The sequence below is a fragment of the Eschrichtius robustus genome, chromosome 1 (assembly GCF_028021215.1).
Source record: "Eschrichtius robustus isolate mEscRob2 chromosome 1, mEscRob2.pri, whole genome shotgun sequence".
NCBI lineage: Eukaryota > Metazoa > Chordata > Mammalia > Artiodactyla > Eschrichtiidae > Eschrichtius > Eschrichtius robustus.
The window spans coordinates 90,915,487-90,937,305 of NC_090824.1; the positions used below are offsets into that span (position 1 = coordinate 90,915,487).

At 48.5% G+C, this 21,819-nt stretch overlaps 1 protein-coding gene across 4 annotated transcripts in view; it reads right to left on the reverse strand.

Moving 5' to 3' along the window:
- Positions 1-21,819, reverse strand: part of FRMD5 (FERM domain containing 5) — a 351,302-nt gene that overhangs the window by 13,679 nt on the left and 315,804 nt on the right. For all 4 annotated transcript variants that reach the window (XM_068535723.1, XM_068535716.1, XM_068535707.1 and 1 more), the window contains exons 5-8: positions 17,744-17,841; positions 15,447-15,570; positions 12,605-12,692; positions 2,237-2,325 (exon numbers count right to left, since the gene is read on the reverse strand). In XM_068535723.1, coding sequence (XP_068391824.1) covers positions 2,237-2,325; positions 12,605-12,692; positions 15,447-15,570; positions 17,744-17,841 — 399 coding nt within the window. The remainder of the gene's footprint in view (positions 1-2,236; positions 2,326-12,604; positions 12,693-15,446; positions 15,571-17,743; positions 17,842-21,819) is intronic.

The window sequence follows — 21,819 nt, forward strand, 5'->3', positions numbered from 1 at the left end:
ATGACTGGGGTCTTAGGTGGATGTCCCTGAGAGCCAGAGAACTAGGCCTCAGCATTGGTCACTCCTCACTTCCCTTGCATTGGCCTGACACAGCTACCCTCTGGAGCCTGAAGGCCCTCCTACCTCACTGGGGGCAGAGTCTTTATTTTTCTACCCAACTGGGACCCCCCCAAGGAGGTCTGACCATGCATATCTGCCTCCACTTGGCTTCTTCCTCTTTGCGATTTCTAGGGAGATTTCCTCAATATCCTAGAAAGTAGCAGAAAGGTAGTGAGAACAATGTACCCAGTTTACTACTGGACAAAACTCAGGGGACAGAGGAAGGTCACCTGTTCCCTGGAAATCATGGCTGGGTCAGGATGAGAGCTCACAACGTCTGCACCAGTTCTGAGCTAGTACAAGCCACATGGGATTCCTTCCTTGTTAGATTCCCTCCCAATCAATCAATCTCTCATACACATACAGAATACAATAAATATCAATTGATTGATATATAAACAAGCACACAGATCATCCTAGGCCTTCAATAAGCAAGATAGGAAAGTAGGAAATTTTCTATTGGAAGTGTGATTAAATTTACATCTATTACTTTAAAGTTGAGGCATATGAAGAGACATCCTGAAGAAATGGGCTGTGAGAGAAGCTATAGAAGGAAAAGGGTCTGGGACAACCCAGTGAGCAGCAGGGCTTCTGGAGGGTAAGGATACTTTAGGGACTACAGGCCCGGGTGTGTCCTACCTGTTTCTAGCTAAAATGCCCCCTACCAGCCACCTCATAAGACAGCTACCCTGGTTGGAGTGTGGCCAGGATCCGGGCCTTCTAAGGAACATCAGACGACCCAGAGGTCTCCAAACAGCAAGTGCTCCTCACTGGGAGAGCGGTGGCCTGACCCTGTTCATTGTCTTTTTCTGAAAAGTATCTTGTTGGACAGAAGACCCCCAAACCCTCACCATCTTCACCGAAGGAGTGCAGTGAGTGGGCCAACTTGAGAAGGGGTAGCAAATGGGCGTGTTGGGGAGCACACCAGTTAGCCCAGTGTGGCAGGCCGCCCTGGGAAGGGGTTTTCTGGGGAATGGGGCCTGGCCGGGCATGTCTGGGGAGCAGTTTCACAAGCACTCTGGTTGATCATCATGTCACCAAGCTTCACAAGAGCCACAAGGGTTGGAAAGGGGGTGTCTGTCCACAAGCTAACAGGGGAGCTGAAGAGGACGTCGCAGGAGAGCTGGCCTGCAGCATCCCCCACAGAAAGCTCACCAGGGAGCAGCTCTGTCCTCAGGTTCCCCACTAGCTCTTCTTGAGAAGGTGGAGGAAACAAGAGAGGAGCAGGCTTCCCTGGCTGAGCTCTGCTGGGCCAAGGAAAGACACCTGTCCAAGCCCCTGAGAGGAGCTGGCCAGCTTAGACTTGGCAGTCTAAGGCCCAGGAAGGTTCAGAGATCACAGGGGCTTAGTAAAATATGCAACATGAGGCTGCAAGATGTTTGCATGGGCCAGAAAAAGGGTCTCTAGGAGAGCCAAACGTCCATCAACAAACCAGAGTCTGCTGCATCGGCTCACAGAGCCACGCAGCAGAACAGACCCCAACAGATGGGTGGAGAGGAAGCAGTTCCGAGCAGCTGTGGCTGCAGCAGTGGCTCTTGCCTGCTAGAATTGGGAGTGGGAGAGGCAGGGGAGGGAAGAAAGAGCGGGGATGTGACTCTTGGAGGCTGAGGACACCTAAGCCCTGAAGAGGGACAGGAGACAGAGCAGCACCTGTGCTCCTGCAGGCAGTGCCCGCCGTGGGCTTTGGTCTGAGGAGGGTGTTTTGCCAGAGCAACAGGTAACTTATATCTGCCTCAGGGGTCATTGCAAGCCCTCCTTTGTTAGGAGAGTGGGTAAGGAGTAAACACCCCTGCAGATGCTATGGTCCTCAGCGGGGGACAGTCCCAAGGACTCAGTTCTCATGGGAACTTTGCTTCCCTAACATCGGCTCCAGCTCTAGACGTCTCATCCTACCCAGAAACCAACTTTCCATACCCTTTCTCTCTCTGGAGAGGCTGTTGGCTCTCAGGAACACCCCTGTGGAAGCATAGGATCCCTAGAAGAGACCACTACCTTCATCAGTTACCATTACGGACGCAAGGCTTTGGAGAGGGCTCAGAACCAGAACTCGCCCAATCACAGACATAGGACGTGGGAACCACAGCCCTCCCCAGTTGGTGAGGTATAAAAAGCCTGTTTTGGAAATGAAGATACTCACCATTTAATGAAGTGGACCCTCTTGTTTCCTTGCAGAACAACAAACCCAAAAGGAGTGAAGGCCAGAAATGCAGCATTTCCTGACACGTCCTGTAACACATAAAGATTTCTCATCAGGGTGATGCAGGCATAGAGGTAAAAGGGTGAGAAACACAGTTGTTCACTGGGGATACAGGGTTAATACTTGGCCGTTGGTCACAGAGGGAAGAGCCTGGCATTTGGAAGTAATAGCCAAGTTACTTACCTTTTCTGAGCCTCCGTGGCCTTAACTGTAAGTTGTAGAGTATAATACCAATCTTAGAAAGCTGTTGTGAATATCCAAAGAGAACAGCAAACCCACACATTGCTGGTGGGATTGTAAAATGGTGCAGTCACTTTGGAAAGCAGTTTGGAAGTTCTTCAAATTGTTAAACGTAGAGTTATCATATGACCCAGCAATTCCACTCCTAGGTATGTACCCAAGAGAATTGAAAACTATGTTCACACAGAAACTTGTGCATGAATGTTCATAGCAGGATTATTCATACCAGCAGCAAAGTGGAAATAATCCAAATGTCCATCAGCTGATAAGTGAATAAACAAAATGTGGTACATCCACACAATGGAATATTATTCAGCAGTAAAAAGGAATGAAGTACTGATACCTGTAACAACACAAATGAACCTTGAAAACATTATGCTAAGTGAAAGAAGCCAGTTACAAAAGATCACATGTTGTATGCTTGCATTTATATGAAATATCCAGAACAGGCAAATCCACAGAGACAAAAAGTATACTACTGGTTGCCAGGGGCTGTGGGGAAGAGGAGATAGGGAGTGACAGCTAATAGGTACAGGGTTTCTTTTTGAAGGTGATGAAAATGTTCTAAAATTAGATAGTGGTAATTGTTTCACAAGTTTCACAATTCTGTTAATGGACTAAAAACCATCGAATTGCACACTTTGAAAAGGATGGATTTTTTTGATGTGTGAATTATATTTCGAGAAAGCTGTTCTGTGTGAGTGAGAGAGAGAATAGCAGTTATCATTATCATGATGGCCTGACACACTGGGCTCCCTCAGGAAAGTTTAGCTGAAGAAAATATAAGAAGCAACTGGCCAAGTGGAACAGCTATCGCCAGCCCCGTGGTGCCTGAACCAACAAAGAGGCCTCCTGGTCACCTGTCACTATCAGTTGGTAAACACAAGGCTTGAGGTTCTACTGGGCAAAGAGGGGAGAAGGTGCAGAAGCTGTAGGTCCTGGTTCCATCACGTGGGAAATGAGCTCCAGGAGGCCCAGGTCTTTTCTAGGCTGGGACGGGGCACAGAAAGCTGGGTGACGATTACATTCTCTCAGAGGCGCTTCCTTCCTGATAGCGGCCACAGGTGAGAATCTGCTCTGTCAAGGTGTGTGTTCAGGTGGCCAGAAAATTATGCCAGGCTGCTGATTGAATGGGCATGCAGGCCAGTTATCTGGGCCACAGCTCAGATAGTGCCATGGGGTTGGGGCCAGGTCCCTGGTGTGATGGGTGCAAGTGTGGGCCGTGGCTGTCAGGCTCTCCTAGTCTCTCCCGCCTTCAAGCTTTGCCTCCCTGGCACAGATCTTCAGCCTAATCAGTCCTAAGAACAGTGGGGCCTCTGCAGGGCCTCATGAGCCTTGCCCCAAGGAAAAGTGCAGTTTTGCCTTAAGCTATCTCTTAGAGTCAGGGTTGCAGGTGTGAGCATCTGGGCCCAGGGAATAAACTAAATATATATTTTGCAAACATCTGAATTAATGCATAGTTGTTATTGTCCTTTCCTCAGGGTCTGTCATGACCCCAACACTTGGCTGCAAGCACAGTGTCATTCAACCCATGGGCACAGCAAAATGCTGTTTAAAAATAACCTGAATGGAGATACTTTGAAGCCACGGGGCTGGGCTTCCCCCTGCCTGTCATCAGGGCTTGGCGGTGGGTGCTAACAGCTGAGCGCCAGCACTGCACACAAACACTGTCCCTGCCAGGGGGCACCGGCACTAACTGGGCAGGCTGGCCTCGGGGGGGGCGGTGGGTGAGGGAGGGTTCTGCACGCAGGGTTGGAGGGTGGGCACCGGGAGGCCTTCAGCTCAGCGTGCAGGCAGGACCCGAGGAAGGCCTACAACTGCGGGTTTAGACAGAGACTCGAGGCCGTGGAGGCCTTACTTTATTTGTACTCAGAGAACAGGCCTGCAGGAGACGTTTATCAGGAGAATGTGTGAGGCAGTGAGGGGGGCCAGAGGGACCAGTGTGGCTGCCGGGGGGAGAAGCCCACACGTGAGCACAACGAGGGGAGGGCACAGTGGGGCAGAGGGGGGACGGTGTCTTCTGCTGCTCGCTGAAGGACAGGCCCAGGAGGAAGAACAGGCGGAAGGATGGAAAGGAAGGGCAGGGCCTGCAGAGGCTTGTGGTTGGATTGTGGATGGTAGAGGAGGGACGGGAAGCAGCGAAGTGGGCAGGGAAGGCCTCCTTCCAGCTCTCGCACTCCAGGCCCCTGTGGGCAACGGTAGAAGAGCACCTGCGCCAGAACCACGGGCGCCGGGTCAGTCAGCCCAGGTCCTGGCTCTGCACCACTGCCCGTGTGACCTCAGCCAGGTCCCTTCGTTGCCCTGTGTTTCAGGCTCCTCGCTGTCAAGTCAGGGTTGATGATATCATCTGCCTCTTAGGCTGTGCTCAGTAAGCACTCAATACATGCTAATGGTTGTGTTGTTGTTAATAATATTATAGCTGCTACTGATTAGCTGAGTTTATTGAACTCAATACAGAATCTCTTTTAAAAAAGCCTAACATTTTACTATTTTTCCTGATGTTGATGGATTTAAATTTTGCTACTTAGGAAAAGAGGGTGTGGGAAGTTGAGGTAGAAAGGGAGAAGTTACTCATTGTTAGGGACCATGGAGAAGGGGGATGTGGGTGATACATTTGGGATCCGGGGGAAAAGAGAAGTGGGCAGGAGGGGAAGGATGTCTGTGGGAGTCATCGCAGTGACAGGCCTGTCTCTGGCCAGAGCAAAGGGAAGGGCAGGTCCTCCCACGAACTGGGTGGTGCTGGCCATCTGCACCGCCCGGACACCACAGGGCCGGCCTCCAAGTGAAGGCAGGTATTGGAGTTAGAGGGGAACAGTCTCTCCTGACCATACTGGCTGATTTGGAACAGGGAACAAACTGGGAATAAATCCCTATTAGACGCCAATAAGTATTACTTATTATTCCAATAAGTAATAATAGCACCTTGTGCAATCCCAATCCATCCTCCCATTTGAAGAGAGCAATTATCCAAACTGCTTCCAATGCAATAGTTACAGATGAAGCTGCAAGGCCCTGGCACGTGGGCATCCACAGTGCGGGCAGCTGGGATGTTTGCTACTCGTCTCTGGCACATGAGGCATGGGATTGGAATTACAGCAAGAAACCTCACATCTGGACCAGCATCAGGACCACCCTGGTGGTCCAGTGGTTGGGATTCCACGCTTGCTTTCACTGCTGAGGGCTCAGGTTCAATCCCTGGCTGGGAACTAGGATCCCCAAAGCTGCACAGCGCGGCCAAAAAAAAAAAAGAGAGCATGGACCAGCATGAAAACACAAACAGGCAGCCACAAGTTTCCCAGTTTCTTTCATCTAACAAGCCATTCTCCTTGTGAGCCTGCCCTTTGGATTTGTATGTGGAAGGACAAGTTATGTGACAAAAAGAGAAGGAAATGAGGATGAGGAGAGAAGTGACACAGATGGCAGTAAGCTGTTCCTCAGCTCTTCCAACTTATCAGGCTGGATTCTATCTTTCCTCCCTGTCCCCTACCTGTCCCAATGCAATCAGCACCCACAGGACTGAGCCATTAATTATCTGGGAGGTGGAATAAAAACTCAGGTCTTGACAACCCCACAGCAGATATCGCCAGGCCCGCTCTACATCAGGTAACAGTCAAAAGACTTTAGTTTGCTTCTGTGGTTGTGAGGTGACACATCTATTTTCAGTTTTTCATCCTTGTGGAAGGAGCTTCAGCCTTGGCTTAAGAACCCAACTGTGCTTCTTATTTGCTCTGTAACCTACTTGCTTCTCTGGACCTCAGTTTCCTCATCTGTAAGATGAGGACAATAATACATACTCCAAGAAATACTATCGATACTTCCGTCCGATTTTAGGGAGATGGCCTAAATGATGTACTGCCAGGACAAGGCCACTGTGTTCTTCTTGGGGAGGGGATGGGTTTGCACAGTCATTCATGCTCATATGGAACCCACCATCAACCCTGACCTGCATCAATACATCATCATCAAATGTTCACCCTAACATGATCACTCTGTCTAGAAAAGGATTTTTGGAAATCATAGTACTGCCTGGTTCTTGGAAATAGGGACATCTGGCCATCTTTGCCCAGAGCTACCTCCGGATACAATGAAGTAGGCTTCTGTCTGCTGCTCCCCAGAGGACATCCTGGATGTGACTGAGTCAGGACCACAGCATTCTTGGTTGTTATGCCTCTCAAAGTCAGCCATCCCCTCTCCGGAGCACGACTGAAACTAATTCAGTCTGGGTGGATGAAGCCTCTATTATTCTTAAAAAACCTGAGAGAAGAAGATTCCATATGCTCTTCCAGACAGTGGTGCCCATTCCTGAAAGAGCTCATAGCTGGGGACCTTCACATCCAATCAATCATGAAAACCACCCAGTTTCAATACACTTAGACACAGCCACAAGAAACCAGAGAGGAAATGAGGAGGAGGAGGCAGGCACCCTGGAAGAGGCTTGGCGTCAACCCATGACAGCTCAGAAATGGAAATCTTGGCAGAAACTTGCCACTTAAGTGGCTTTAGTTCTTCATTTTGGCAGTAAACCTAACACTCTCCCCACAGTGTAGCCAGGAGGGGCCCACCTGAGGGTGAGGGCAAGTCATCACTGATCCTTCTTGTTCGGCTTCTCTGAGGTCAAGGGCAACGTGTCAAGATGGGGAGCGGGTTTATTTAGAGAGGAGCTTTGGTAGCTGGATTCTGAAAGTAGTGATCCTATTTTAAGACCAAGGGAATGACACTATCATTTTATTTGTGTGGTTGATCTAGCCTAGACCCTGCTGAAATCTATTTTCTCCTGGTCTATACAAAACAGACATAAAGCCATTTGGTGAATTTACATTACATTTTTCTATGATGATTTCAGTAGTCTCGTAGGGCTTTTGTCCTCTCTTGATCAGAACTGGCAGTGAGTCCCGCTTTGTTCCTAAATAAATGCCATCTCTCCGGATGGAACACCATGAATGACAACTGAAAGAGCACAGCACTGAGACTCCACAACTCCAAGTTCGAGTCCCAGTACCGTCCTTGCCAGTTACACTGGACATGTTAGTTCCTCAGAGCTCAGTGTTCTCATCTTAAAAAGAAGACAAGAATGTCTTCTTTTTTTTTAAATAAATTTATTAATTTTACTTATTTATTTTTGGCTGCGTTGGGTCTTCGTTGCTGCGCGTGGGCTTTCTCTAGTGGCGGCGAGCAGGGGCTACTCTTCGTTGCGGCACGCGGGCTTCTCATTGCGGCGGCTTCTCTTGTTGTGGAGCACGGGCTCTAGGCGCGCGAGCATCAGTAGTTGCAGCATGCGGGCTCAGCAGTTGTGGCTCATGGGCTCTAGAGCGCAGGCTCAGTAGTTGTGGCACACGGGCTTAGCTGCTCCATGGCATGTGGGATCTTCCCGGACCAGGGCTCAAACCCGTGTCCCCTGCATTGGCAGGCGGATTCTTCTTTTTTTTTTTTTTTTAAACATCTTTATTGGAGTATAATTGCTTTACAGTGTTGTTAGTTGCTGCTGTATAACAAAGTGAATCAGCTATATGTGTACATATATCCCCATATCCCCTCCCTGTTGCATCTGCCTCCCACCCTCCCTATCCCACCCCTCTAGGTGGTCACAAAGCACCGAGCTGATCTCCCTGTGCTATGCGGCTGCTACCCACTAGCTATCTATTTTGCATTTGGTAGTGTATATATGTCAATGATACTCTCTCACTTCATCCCAGCTTCCCCTTCCCCTTCCCCGTGTCCTCAAGTCCATTCTCTACGTCTGCATCTTTATTCCTGTCCTACCCCTAGGTTCTTCAGAACCATTTTTTTTTTTTTTTGGTTCCATATATATGTGTTAGCATATGGTATTTGTTTTTCTCTTTCTGACTTACTTGACTCTGTATGACAGTCTCTAGGTCTATCCACCTCACTACAAATAAGTCAATTTCGTTTCTTCTTATGGCTGAGTAATATTCCATTGTATATATGTGCCACATCTTCTTTATCCATTCATCTGTTGATGGACACTTAGGTTGCTTCCGTGTCCTGGCTATTGTAAACAGAGCTGCAATGAACATTGTGGTACATGCCTCTTTTTGAATTATGGTTTTCTCAGGGTATATGCCCAGTAGTGGGATTGCTGGGTCGTATGGCAGTTCTAGTTTTAGTTTTTTAAGGAACCTCCATACTGTTCTCCATAGTGGCTGTATCAGTTTACATTCCCACCAACAGTGCAAGAGGGTTCCCTTTTCTCCACACCCTCTCCAGCATTTATTTTTATTTTATTTTATTTTTTTTTAAATCAGTGATTTTTTAAAAAACATTTTTCTGCTTCTTAGCCATTATTGGAACACACTACATTTTTTTAAATTAATTAATTAATTAATTAATTAATTAATTAATTTTTTGGCTGTGTTGGGTCTTCGTTTCTGTGCGAGGGCTTTCTCTAGTTGCGGCAAGTGGGGGCCACTCTTCATCGCGGTGCGCGGGCCTCTCACTATCGTGGCCTCTCTTTGTTGCGGAGCACAGGCTCCAGGCGCGCAGGCTCAGTAGTTGTAGCTCACGGGCCCAGATGCTCCGCAGCATGTGGGATCTTCCCAGACCAGGGCTCGAACCCGTGTCTCCTGCATTAGCAGGCAGATTCTCAACCACTGCGCCACCAGGGAAGCCCCTCTCCAGCATTTATTGTCTGTAGATTTTTTGATGATGACCATTCTGACCGGTGTGAGGTGATATTTCGTTGTAGCTTTGCTTTGCATTTCTCTAATGATTAGTGATGTTGAGCATCCTTTCATGTGTTTGTTGGTAATCTGTATATCTTCTTTGGAGAAATGTCTATTTAGGTCTTCTGGCAGGCGGATTCTTAACCACTGCGCCACCAGGGAAGCCCAAGAATGTCTTCTTGGCAGTGTTGTTGTAAACATTAAATGAGATTGGGACTTCCCTGGCGGTCCAGTGGTTAAGACTCCATGCTTCCACTGCAGGGGGCACAGGTTCGATCCCTGGTCGGGAAACTAAGATCCCACATGCTGTGTGGTGTGGCCAAAAAAAAAAAAAAAAAAAGATTAAATGAGATAGTGTAAGTGGCTGGCATGTGGAGGCTCTCAATAAATTGCACCTTCATGATTCATGATAAGGCTGGGCTCATGTGATGGGTCCGACCACTTCAAATCCTTGACAGGGCAGGAGGTCACAGTCTGGGCCTGCAGGAGAGCCAGGGCAAACAACCAGTCCCAGGCCCCCTGGAAGGAACAAGATGGTGAGAGGTTGGAGAGGTGTCAGGGCTGGGGAGTGGATACAACACTGGGCTGTCAGTGGTTTGCTCCATCCTCCTCATCCAGCAGCTGTAGGCTTGGTCTGCTAGGGGCTCCTGCCAGGAGTTGGGGGTCAGGGGAAAGGCAGAGAGCTCAGGACAGCTTGTGCAAGTTCAGAGTTTGGGTATTAGTGTAAGACAGCTAGCTACTGGAGCCCTCTGACTGTCCCACCCAGAGTGGGTAGGATATCCTCCTCCTAGTCCCAGGGCCAGGCAAGGACACTCTGGGCAGAAAGAAACCATCAGTGTGGACAGAAAGAACAGCAGCTTCTTAATCAGTCCAGGAGAACAGAGCCCAACCGAAGCGTTGTTCTGATCTCATTTAATTATCGAAACAATTCCTCTTCTTCTGTCCTCCCTAGGGCTGTGTGCCCCAGATTCCCAGGGCCCAGTAATTGCCTCTCTGTTAATAGAAATCATCAGTGTTTATTACACCAAGCACTCCAGCTTATTTCAGCTCTCCTTGTAGCAACATTAAGGCGAGTGCTTGGTAGCCTATCACCAAAGTGACTCTACTTAATGACAAGAGTAAAGGCTCCCAAACTGTTCTCCTTTCTCAGGAGGGCCGAGGGATCCTGAGCCAGAGCCTAATGAGATGAGCCGCGGGGTCTGCAGCAGGGCCCTGACGTGGCCCTGGGTGAGCAAGAAGTACGGGGCCCAGGAACAAGGAAGTGGAGTCCCAGCAAGATGACTGCTCCCACCTTCTCCCCAGAGGAAGTCTCCTGGGGGCTTCTGCTCCTTAGAGAAACACAGCAACAGGAAGTGACCTTAGTTCATATATTCTTGCTCTGCCACTCAGGGCCTTGTACATTGTGGCCTCCTGGAACCTTCATCTTCTTCATCTTCTTGTCTATAAATCAGGAAGAATAATATCCACCTCCCAGTGCTGGCATGAGGATTAAATAAGAAAACAATGTGAAAGGATTCCAGTGGGCCTGCCAGGGAAGTGTGTGCCACTTCATATGCGAGGCTCCTTACAGACCCAGCTTGGTTCTTCTCCAATGTCTTCTCTTGGAGTTGTACCTCATTTTATTACCAGTTTTCGTTCGAATCCATTGGGGAACGGGATGATTCGCTTTTGTTTCTTGGCCAGGAATTGCTTGATCCTGAAAGTCTTGTGAGAAGACAAGACTTGTGAGCCTTGTGAGAAGACATGGAGCAAATCCAGCCGCGCATAGGATGGCGGAGAAGAGAAGAAGGCAGTTGTTGTCTTTTCAGGTCCTGAAGTGACTCAGCAGTTCAGGGAGCGCAGGTGTGGAGCATCTGCTGAGAACTTTCACGTGCATGAGGAAAGCGAGGCTCAGGGAAGTCTCTGAAGGCCCCAGGAAGGAGGAGACCAGCCCCGGAGCCAAGGCCAGCTGACTCCAAAGCTCTCTTCGGTCCTCTGCAGCCCCCTGCTGATAGTATCTGAGGAATTTATGCAAGTTAAACTACATAGGTTGTACAGAAGGCATTATTCAGGAAGCTTTGCTAATTCATTTGTAAATATCCATATGTCTTTTTTTTTTTTTGGTATAAAATGGCATGAATGTGTTTTCTGACAGTGCTGGCCCCCAAAAGCACAGGGGTTAGCTTCAGGAGGCTGTGCTGGTAGATAGGGAACTGTGGAGCTGGGAGGGTGACCAGGTTTCCGAGTGCCAGAATGTTCTCAAAGTTCATATTTGAAGTTTTGGCAGTAAATCCTATGCAACAAAAAAATCACCATCTCCTCACCAAGGGGCCAAGGGAAACGCAACTCTGTCCCTACATCACTGGGTTCCTCGGTTTCTATTCTATTAATTTTTGTTGGAAACTTACGGTGCCCCTCACTTATTAGGAAGAAGAGGTCAGTGTTTGAGAATCAGCGTTACTTGTGGTACTGGGGTCTCTCCAGTAGTGGAAAGAGAGAGGCAAACATTTGGAGAAACGGAGGCAGAGACCAGACGTGTCAGAGCAGCTGGCATGAGGAGATGAAGCGCAGGGACCCGGCCACAGAGAGACAGGAAGAGGCTGTGGGTCTCCACTGCTTTCCACAGTCTCGAGTGGCTGCCCGAGCTCGTCTCTGAAATGCCAGGCTCACGTGAGTAATCACAGAGGTTCCTCTCTGGGCAGAGCCTCCCTGGCCGGTTCCTGTCCCGCTCTCACACGCGCATAATGGAATTAAACGTGACTCCACTGCAGTTCCACGCAGTGACTTAGGCCGCTGCAGTCAATAAAAACCCACTCTTGGAAAGAAACTAGATTACGGGTCAGGGAAGGGTGGGCAGTGCGCTGAGCCGCCTCTGATCATTCCCTGTGGGGGGCCTCCCCCATTCCTCCTCTCTTCACTTCCACCAAATTACCCACTGCTGCCAAAGTGGGGCCCCGGTTTCCAATTTGTTATTTAGACGGACTCTGCCTCGGACCCTCTGACATCGATGTGGCACCACAAGATTATGCAGCGTGGAATCCAGAGGCGTTTTCACAGTGAGACATTTTCTCTGGCGTCTGTCACTAAAAAAGCCAATCATCCCAATATTGAAGGGGCGGGTGGCACAGGCACGTGGTCCCTCCCTGCCTGTCACCCTCTAGAGCAGCAGTCCCCAACCTTTTTGGCACCAGGGACCAGTTTTGTGGACGACAATTTTTCCATGGACGGGGGCGGGGGGGAGATGGTTCAGGCCATAATGCGAGAGATGGGGAGCGGCAGATGAAGCTTCGCTCGCTCGCCCGCCCGCCGCTCACCTCCTGCTGTGTGGCCCTAACAGGCCACGGACTGGGGCCCCCTGCCTAGAGGGGGCAAGGTCGGCGCAGTCTCCGGCCATGGGGGCGGGTCTCACCTTACACGGGTGAGGGTCCACTCCGTATGTCTCCAACGTCTGTGCTTTTCTTAAAAAGTTCAGCTCTGATGTTGCTGGTGTTTGGCCACTGGAATAAAGAAAATGAGATGATTTCAGGATTTCCTGCTCCCATAGGTTCCCCTGAGATAAATTCAATTAGGAAGTGCTCAGGGTGTCTCACACTCCGATTTTTCCATGGAGTGTGCTCCCTGCTCCGTCCTAGGACCGACTTCAGAGACTCTTATCTAGGGTCAAAACCTTGGAAGTCTTCAGAGTGAGGCAGGCTACATAATGAGTGACATGGGCTGAGTGTAACACAATAGGGAGTGGTGGGGACTAGGGCAAACTGGGAGTGCCACCCCGTCTAATGAGGGCAGCTGCTCCTCAGCTCCAAGACTATAGTCTTGGAATGCAGTCTTGGACTGTAGTCACACCAGCATTGCTAGGTGTGATTTTTAAAGAGAATTCGCAGATACCGATTTTTATGTGGCATTTCAGTTTTAAGTACTATGGGGGCAGAAAAAAAATACATCTGTAGGCTGGCTGCAGGCCATCTGATCTAGACTGAAACACAAAGAAGGGACCTGTATATCTTGCTGCCTAACCCTCTTCCTTTACCAAATGGGAACACAGGAATGGAGGGTAAAGAGATGCAACAGAAGACAGTGCTGAGCTCCCCAGACTCCACAATAGCTCTGTCTGCCCACAGGGTGATGACTGTGAAAAGGAAACAAGCAGAAAAAAGGAAGTAACCAGCGCTGGCACCAAGCCATCTGAAGAAGGGGCCTTCAGCATCATTCCCCTCCTGGCTGCCTCTTTAGCAGGGGTGTGGATGAGCTCCACACAGAACCAGTGCAGGATCACCACAGGCTCTCTCAGGGTCCAGTGCCCTGGGAAGCTGACATCCTTCTACAGATGTAGGATTGGCTTCAGTGTGAGGAGGTGTGGGCAGTTTGTCAAGTCAACAACTCTGATGGCTGGTGGGCAGGACTGAAACTAAGTTCATCATTTGCCTCAAGTAATATGGCAGGGCAGGAAGACAAGCCAGCCTGAGGGAGAAGCAGACCAGATTTCCTCTAGTGTCTTTCTGGAGAGGCATCAATCAATCAGCACCTCAGCAGCTTCTGTGCTGTCCCGTATGAGATACATCATAAACTATAGTGCAGTCTGGGCCCTCAAGGAACGCATGTTAGAGTTGGAGAAAGGAAACACAGACATATTTTTACATTATGAAGATGAGGCTGAGCCTGTGTAAGTAGTACCTGTGTAAGGAGGCATTTTGTAGAATGCAGATGTCTACACCCACCAGCGCACCTGAGACACAGGGAAGGTGTTCGGAAAATGCTGGCGCAGCAGGCAAAGGGCCGGGCACCAGAGGCAGCTGAGCACCGCTACCCCTTCCAGGGAGCCTCCTTATTCCCTGTGTGGAGACAGGAGGGCTCCGTGGGCTGCATTCACCCTCAACCCTCTGGGGCCCTCAAAGTGGGCATCATTTCCTGGGGGATCCCCTGACTTCTATGAGGTTTCTGGAGGACTGTCCCCACTGCTCTGACATCTCCTAAAACCCTCCTGGCAGGGCCTCCCGGCAGTCTCAGCACACCCTTGATCTCTCCTTTGAATGAGCCAGGAGCCCTCACACATGTGTTTATTCTGACCTGTACCACAAGGGGCCACTATTCCCTAAGAGTGATGGGAGGAGCTGGGGCAGCACCTGCACAGGGAGAGGGGTGGGAGGCAGCTAGGATTCCACCTCTGGCAGGTGTCTCCATTCCTCTGGAGGGTGGGAACCAGTCCAACCACACACAGTGGGCAGGAGGTCTGTTTATAAGGCTAAAGAGGCTTTGGGGACATATTTGTTGGTAAAATCTTTGAGTGAAGGTGAAGATTTTTTGTTTCGGGGGGCATCAGGTAGGAACTAGTTTAAGGTTAATGTTATCATTAGAAAATATCTTTTTCCCACCCCTTGGACACTGTCCTTCCCCAGAAAGGTAGTTACACAAACATCTGAAAAGATTTTTTTTTAAATTGCACTGTATTAATATGATGGCAGGTTTTATTTTACAATGCTATATTGTATATAAATTTTTTCTTCATAGTTTATCAGTTTGGGGAATCTGTGCTCCAGTGTGCCATACAAAGTAGAGCCTAAACACCCTTTTGTTGCTTTTTAAAAAACCAGCCTTTGCAGAAAACACTATTTCATATGGGTGAGAGGATGCATTGATGCTATTTTATGGGATGCAGCACATTCTGGGTGACCTAGGAGAATCTGAGGACAGCCTCCTGCTTCCAGCTGCTTCTCCCCTCCTTCCCTCAGTGCAGGGGTGTGGGGTTGAGGGAGCAGTGCTGAAGACACGCCCCTGAACGAGGTGCTCTCAAGGCACCCACACCAGCTATGAATCAGGCCAGCCCTGTGCGGTCCCATCCACTGATGCAGAAGCCACCTGTCACTGTCACAGACTGAGGTCGGAGGCTTGCCCATTTTTCACATCCCCACTTAACCCCTCCCTCTCTTCTCTCTTCTGCTGTTTATGTTTTCCTTTTCCCCAGTTCATGCTTCTTCCCTCTGTCTCTTCATTTATCTTAGTGAAGCAAATACCTTTCAGAGGCCAATCCTTCTCCATTTTCCTTATAATATAGCTTCTCTCTTGCCTTTAAGCCTCAGCCTACACCACTGTTCTTGGAGAGGGAGCCTTGAGGTTGTACTGTCAGTGGATCACTGGAAATGGTACATGCCAGAGTCAGGAAGGCTGGGTCTGCAGGAGCAGAGGATGCAGTGCAGAGGCTGTGTGCTCAGGCTGTGAGGGAGACAGTGGCCTGGCCTGAACCGAGTGTCACGCACCTGAGTTCTGTTTTGTGAATCTCAGCAATCTTCCTTTCCAGCTTCTCTGAATGTTTAGGGAAAAACTGGAACTTGGAGCTGTAGCCTTCAGGGTGTTTTCCTGAGTCATAATCCCCAATCTCCGCTTGCAAAAGGAAAGTAGAGGAAAACAATTGTGGAGATAGGTAAATCATCACTGGCAAAGCAACAAGAGATTAACACAGAGGGCAAAAGCCAAAGTCGGCGCCAGATTTGCAAAGAACAGTGGATCCTAAGCACAGTTGTGAGTGGGGCAGAGGGCGTGTTCCTCAGGAGCAGGCCCACCTTTGTTTTCCCAGGTGTGCACACTGAGTTGATATCAAGGCCAAGTAGAGATGGTAGAGCTGACCCTGCGTTCTGAGGTCACCACATGTACATTTGCAATAAAAGAGCAGAAGCCTGCACCATGGCCCTCAAGCTCCCAGAAGAGAGCCTGGGAGCAATGCTCTTGGTGGCAGCATAGGAAACTGTAAGCTTGATCAGAAAGACAGAAGCTTTTGGGCCTGAGCCACATCCAAAGTCTAAATCTCGTTTTGAGGATTTTAGCAGGGACACAGCAAAATGATGAATGAGCCATGACCCAAACTCAGAACTCAACTCTCAGTCCAAATCAAATCAAAGCAAGTGAATACATTTGAATAAATATTCACTGAGGGCTGACCAGGTGCCAGGCCCCCTGGAGAGGGCTGCAGAGTGGGAAGACTGGCTGTAAGCAGAAAGTACCGCTGAGTTCAGGAGCACCAGGTCCCAAGGCTGACTTCTCAGTTCCCAGCAGGGGCTGGGGCTTTCTCGTCCTGCAGATTCACAGAGAGACTCCATCCCCAAAGCTGCTGAGATCTCAGATCTGGGGTGGCCAGTGGGCCCACGCTGCTCCCCACAATGTGTTCCCAGGTCAGAATCCAGCCTTCTCCACATGCAGCATTCCACAGGGAACACTGTGTGTGTCAGGAGGAAGGATGTTAAGAAGTTCAGCTGCTTTGTGGCTGTCTTTTCTCCTCCCCTAGTGAGAACCACAACCAGTGCAGGTGAGAAGTTTTGAGCGGGGAGTAAATATTAAGAGGAAAATGTGCCCTTTTTTTTACAACTGAATATTGTTCTGTGGCACAGGTCTCCTCATCGTGCCTTCCAAACTACTCAGGAATTTCTATCATTTAGCAAGAGACTAAAGGCTTCCCTGGGCTTAAAGTCTGAAGTGATCTTGAGCCATGGAGTCATTTATTATGATTTTACTTAGAAAGCTCCAAATGGGAAACATCAAGGTTGGATATCAATGACTTCTTTAAATTAAAAAAAAAAAAAAGAAAATTTCAATATGGTTGTCAGGGTAAAACTAGAGTTTAAAATTTCACTTAGATGGGACCAGGTTTTCCTTTAAAAATGAAAGGAGTATCTTTGGGTACCTTAAAGTTGGCAAGTACCTTCTAGACTTCCGGCTTAGGAGGTTTTTTAAAACAGGAGTCTCAGAAGTCAAAGTTGCAATAGGCTGACTTTTACATTCTTAACGCAGCTGTGATATTTTTTTTTGCTGGAAGAACTTTAGTTTCTTATTGGCAAGCATTTTTTTAGGTTCTGTTCACAAAGTAGCTTCCTGGAGTTCACAGATTTCTGATTATGAATTCAGATTCTTTGATAGAAACGTCATGATTTTAGTGCTATGGTCCAAAATAACCCAGTGACAGCTTCAGGCCAAAGGACTAAGAGAAGTCTACGAACTTAGAAGACTTAGAAGTCACCTGCATTTCAGGAAAGGAGAAAGGATCACATACGAAGAGTACATACCTTTCCCACTGTTTTGCAAAAACCGCCAGTCTGGGTATTGGCTGAGTACAACCCCAACTCTGCCTTCTTTGCATGTTAGAAAATGGGTTTGTTACTTGGAAACATTTTTAACTTAGAGCACTCTGAATGGAAAGGTCTCTGAAACAGATACCAGAATTCCAAGGTGCTTCACATCTCTGAGATTTGAATAAAAAGACAGGAAAAAGCTGATTCGGATTACTCTCCAGAGTCTCAATAACTTTATCAACCAAGGGTGCAAGGAAAGCCACCCCCCCCGAACAGAGTCTGAAGGGGCTGCCAGAAAGACTTCAGGTACAAACAATTTAAGGTTGCGTGGTCAGAGCTTCCTGGGTCTAGGGAGTCCAGGCAAAGTCCTTTAACTCGGGCTCTGTTTCAAGTTAGACACTGTTTATATCCAAGAAGTAGTCATCTGTGGTAACTGAAATAATGTAATCAGTACTTAGCATGAAAAGCAAATTTATCCTGTCAAAAGTCATTACCTTGCAGGATATAAGCTGCTAACAAGGCAGCATCTGATGTTTTACAGAGGAGGCGGCCGTGGTACAGATCCCTTTTGATCTGCAGGAAGACTAAATACCTGGAGAGAAAACAGAAAATGAACTATAAAGTATTTCTTTGATTGCTTTAAAGACATAAATATGTAATATAAGCCTATCAAAATCTCTGTCAGGACACTTTTACTACATTAAAACAAAAACCTCAAAACATACCACAGAACAAATAACATTTTTCATTTCCCTGAAGACTCTTTCAGGCATTTTGCCCTGAACCGATTTTGAAGTTCAATTCAAAACAACCTGTCAGTTTCCTTCTGTAGCTCAAAACAGAAATGGCACCTCCTGGTTAAAAGCATTGTCCCCCAGTGCTGGGATTTGGAAGGAGCCGGCCCTGCTCAATTCAGTGCCGAGAAAGAAACCTGTGTCACAAGAGAGGGGCTGATGGGGCCTCTCTCCGCCTTGGACTCTCGCTGACGTTGCCTCTTAAGAAGCAGAGAGGTGGTGAAGGAACTAGCCCTGGGGAGAGTTCTGCCTCAGCTTGCCAAGTCAATCTGTCCATATGTGGAATGGCCCTCATTATGGGCAGAGGTCAACCAGACCTCTCAGAATTTGAATAAGGTGTAAGAAGAGGCACCGGTGAAGGAAATGCAGAAACTTGTGGCTAATATTTCTTCAACCACAGGAAGCTCTCACCTCAGGTGGAGGCAGGCTATCAAGAACAGCTAATAGTAGCTGATGTGTATTGAGCACTTACTATTTCCCAGTCCAGGACTTACACACTTGACATCAGCATTTCATCTAATTTCCGCATACCATTTTGAGATATATATTGTTATTATCTCCCTTTTTAAAGATAAACTGAGGCGTAAGTGATTTTCTCATGGGCACATAACTGGTAAGTGGCAGAACCAGGATTCAAATTCAGGACTGAGGTTGGCTCTTCATCACTGTGTTATTCTACCTTCTTTGCACTCTAACTGCTTTGTAGTTTCACAGGTAATTGGGTGGACTCGGTTGCCATGGAATGGAACTGCTGACGTTCCATCCTGAAAGGTCTTTACAAGGAGTGGGGTCTCTGATGTTCATAACCTCACAGGTGCCCTGAGAAGAGCAGAGGCCAGGGGTATCACACCCTTAAGCGAGTCACCTACCACAGTGGCTCCTTGGCAGGAGGCATTTGTGGTGGTTTAAAAATATGTCCACAGGGAATTCCCTGGCGGTCCAGTGGTTAGGACTCTGCACTTTCACTGCTGAGGTCGTGGGTTCAATCCCCGGCTGGGGAACTAAGATCCCACAAGCCACGTGGCATGGTTGAAAAAAAAAAAAAAAAAAGTTCACAAATTCCTTGATACTCATTTCCAGAGGCAGAGCTTAATTCACTCCATTTGAGTGTGGGTTAGACCCAGTGGCTTGCTTCTAACAAGCAGAATAAAGCAGGAGTGGTAGTTAGTGTCTGACATCTGAGACTAGGTCATAGTGTCCCTGCAGCTTCCTCCTTGTCCTCTCCTTCTCTTGGATCACTCACTCTGCTCGAGGACACTTAAGCAGCCCCATAGAAAGGTCCACGTGGTGAGGAACTGAGGTGTTTTGCCAACAGCTAGCAAGGAACTGAAGCTTTCTGCCAACAGCCTCGTGAGTACACCATCTTGGGAGTGAATCCTCTGGTCAAACCTTCAGATGACCACAGGCCCAGCCAACCTCTTGGCTGCAACCCCAGGAGAGACCCTGAGCCAGAAGCACCCAGTTAAGCCGCTCCTGAATTCCTGACCCACAGACACTCAGAGATGAGAAATACTTTTATTTTAACTGAAGTTTTGTGGCATTTTGTTAAACAGCCATAGATAACTACAGCATCCTCACAGGAGTAATGAGAATATGGTAAAATTCCCTTAAATTCCATCAGTTTGAACCAAAAAGAAGTTGGGCACTCCCTGGACAACTAGAGGTGTTTCTATTGCTTCTGTTTTCAGGCTGAAGAATAAAACAGAGGATTCCATGCCCACTTGATCATGTGAAAATGCTCAAAAGAAAGAGGACCAGTGACAGCACAACTTCTGGGGTGAGGAGGGGCACCAGCACGTGACTCTGAGAGCTCGGGGCTTGGTGATTCAAGTCATTAAACAGAAACGAAGGAGCAATCAAACCTTCCTTTCTCCTAAAGCTTTGCTATTCAAAGTGTGGCCCACATAACAGGGGTATCAGCAGCATCTGGGAGCTTGTTGGAAATGGAGAATTAGGCCCATCTGAGACCTACTGAATCATTTTAACAAGATCCCCAGGTGATCTGTACACAGATTAAAATTTATGAAGCACTGTCCTAAGAAAATTCACAAGCATTCTTCTAACCACATCAGGATGGACTGCCCTCCTCAAACCAAAGGGAAGGTGACTACTGTGGTCCGGAAGTTAATAAGAACTCCCCTTCTTATCCCAACCACTCCCACTCGGCCCCAAGGAAAACTGAAGGAAAAAGACATCGTGCAATGAGTAGTAATTTTTTAAGAGGGATCTACCAGATCAAGCTTGTCTTCACCCTGCTTCCCACGATGAAATGCCACAGGTGTGTGGAAGGAAGGGGGCAGCGTTTCTCTGCCTCTTACTGCTTCAACTCCCACCTTCCACCGGCTTTGGGAGGATGTAGCAGCAAGCCTTTGGCCTCTTACTTACAGCTCACTCCCAGGGCCTGAGTTCATGCACCACTCCTCCCACACCTCTCTGCTTGTCTGTGTCCAAAATTCAGGGACTGCACGTACTGGACTGAAGGAGATATTTCAAAGGCTCTGGATAGTGATCCTCAATGTGGTGGTGAGGAGAACACCCTGCCCTGGGGGGGGAGCATGTGAGAGTCTGTGTATGGGTGCTGCTGGGTTTGAAAAGGCTCCTCTAGAGCTTCTGATTTGCCCTCCAAGGGGGGCACGCTCCTCCTCACGGTGAGAACCACGATAGGTGCATGCCAGGTGCCTCAGGTGAGCTGGAAAGGAAACAAGGCTTTCCGCTGCTGGGCGGCGTTCCTTCAGACTTCAGAAGGTAGAACAGCTACAGGGAGGTCAAGGGTAAGGCCGTGGGAACACTGTCAAGCAATGGTGCAGCAACTGGAGGGAGAGGGGATGGAGGGGCAAGTCAACATCCTAAAGAAACACACCACAGTCTGCAGAGGACGAGATGAGCTCATGAAAGAATCAACTGACAGCTTCAAGGGAGACAGTTACACTAGGGGTCCCCCCCTCCCTTTTCTCCCACAGCTGCTTCCATCAAGCTTTGTGTTTTGTTCATTTAAGGAGGTAACCAATGACTCAGTGTTGTTGGTCATGAAAATACATCCCACATGACTCATAGCATCCTTAGACCTATTCCCAAGAGGCCCTGGCATGTTCTCCCCTGCGACATAAGGGCCTAAGAAAGACTATCTTGTTGCCTGAGGCATTGTCACCAGGGCCACTGTGTTGCCAGGCAAGGGATCAGCCTGCTAAGGCCGCCAGCCGAGCCAGCTCATAATGAGCAGCTCATAATCAGCTCATAATGAGCAGGCTGGCTGGGCTACCCAGTCTCAGACCCTCATAGTAGGAGTTACAGAGCCTAACTCTCGCATTTTATAGCTAAGGAAACAGAACCCGCATGGTAATTCAGTGAGCTATGGTTAGGGAGAAAAGGGTCCTAAATGAAGTCAGGGGAACTCTTTGTCATCAGAGGGAAATTCTCACTGGAATGAAAAAGAAATCAGCTTTAGACCAGATTTAAGACAAAAAGCTTGCTCTTTAGGACACTTTTTTGGTTAAACTTTGCCTATCTCCTTCTGGCTTCAAAGAGGCTTTACCTCACCTCCATTTTTGTTTAAATGCCAGGTTGTCCTAAATTGATGGAGGACCATCCAAAGGCAGAATGTGTGAGAGCCTAAAAGACGACCAAGGAGGGCTTCCCTGGTGGCGCAGTGGTTGAGAATCCACCAGCCAGTGCAGGGGACACGGGTTCAAGCCCTGGTCCGGGAAGATCCCACATGCCACGGAGCAACTAAGCCCGTGCGCCACAACTACTGAGCCTGCGCTCTGGAGCCCGTGCTC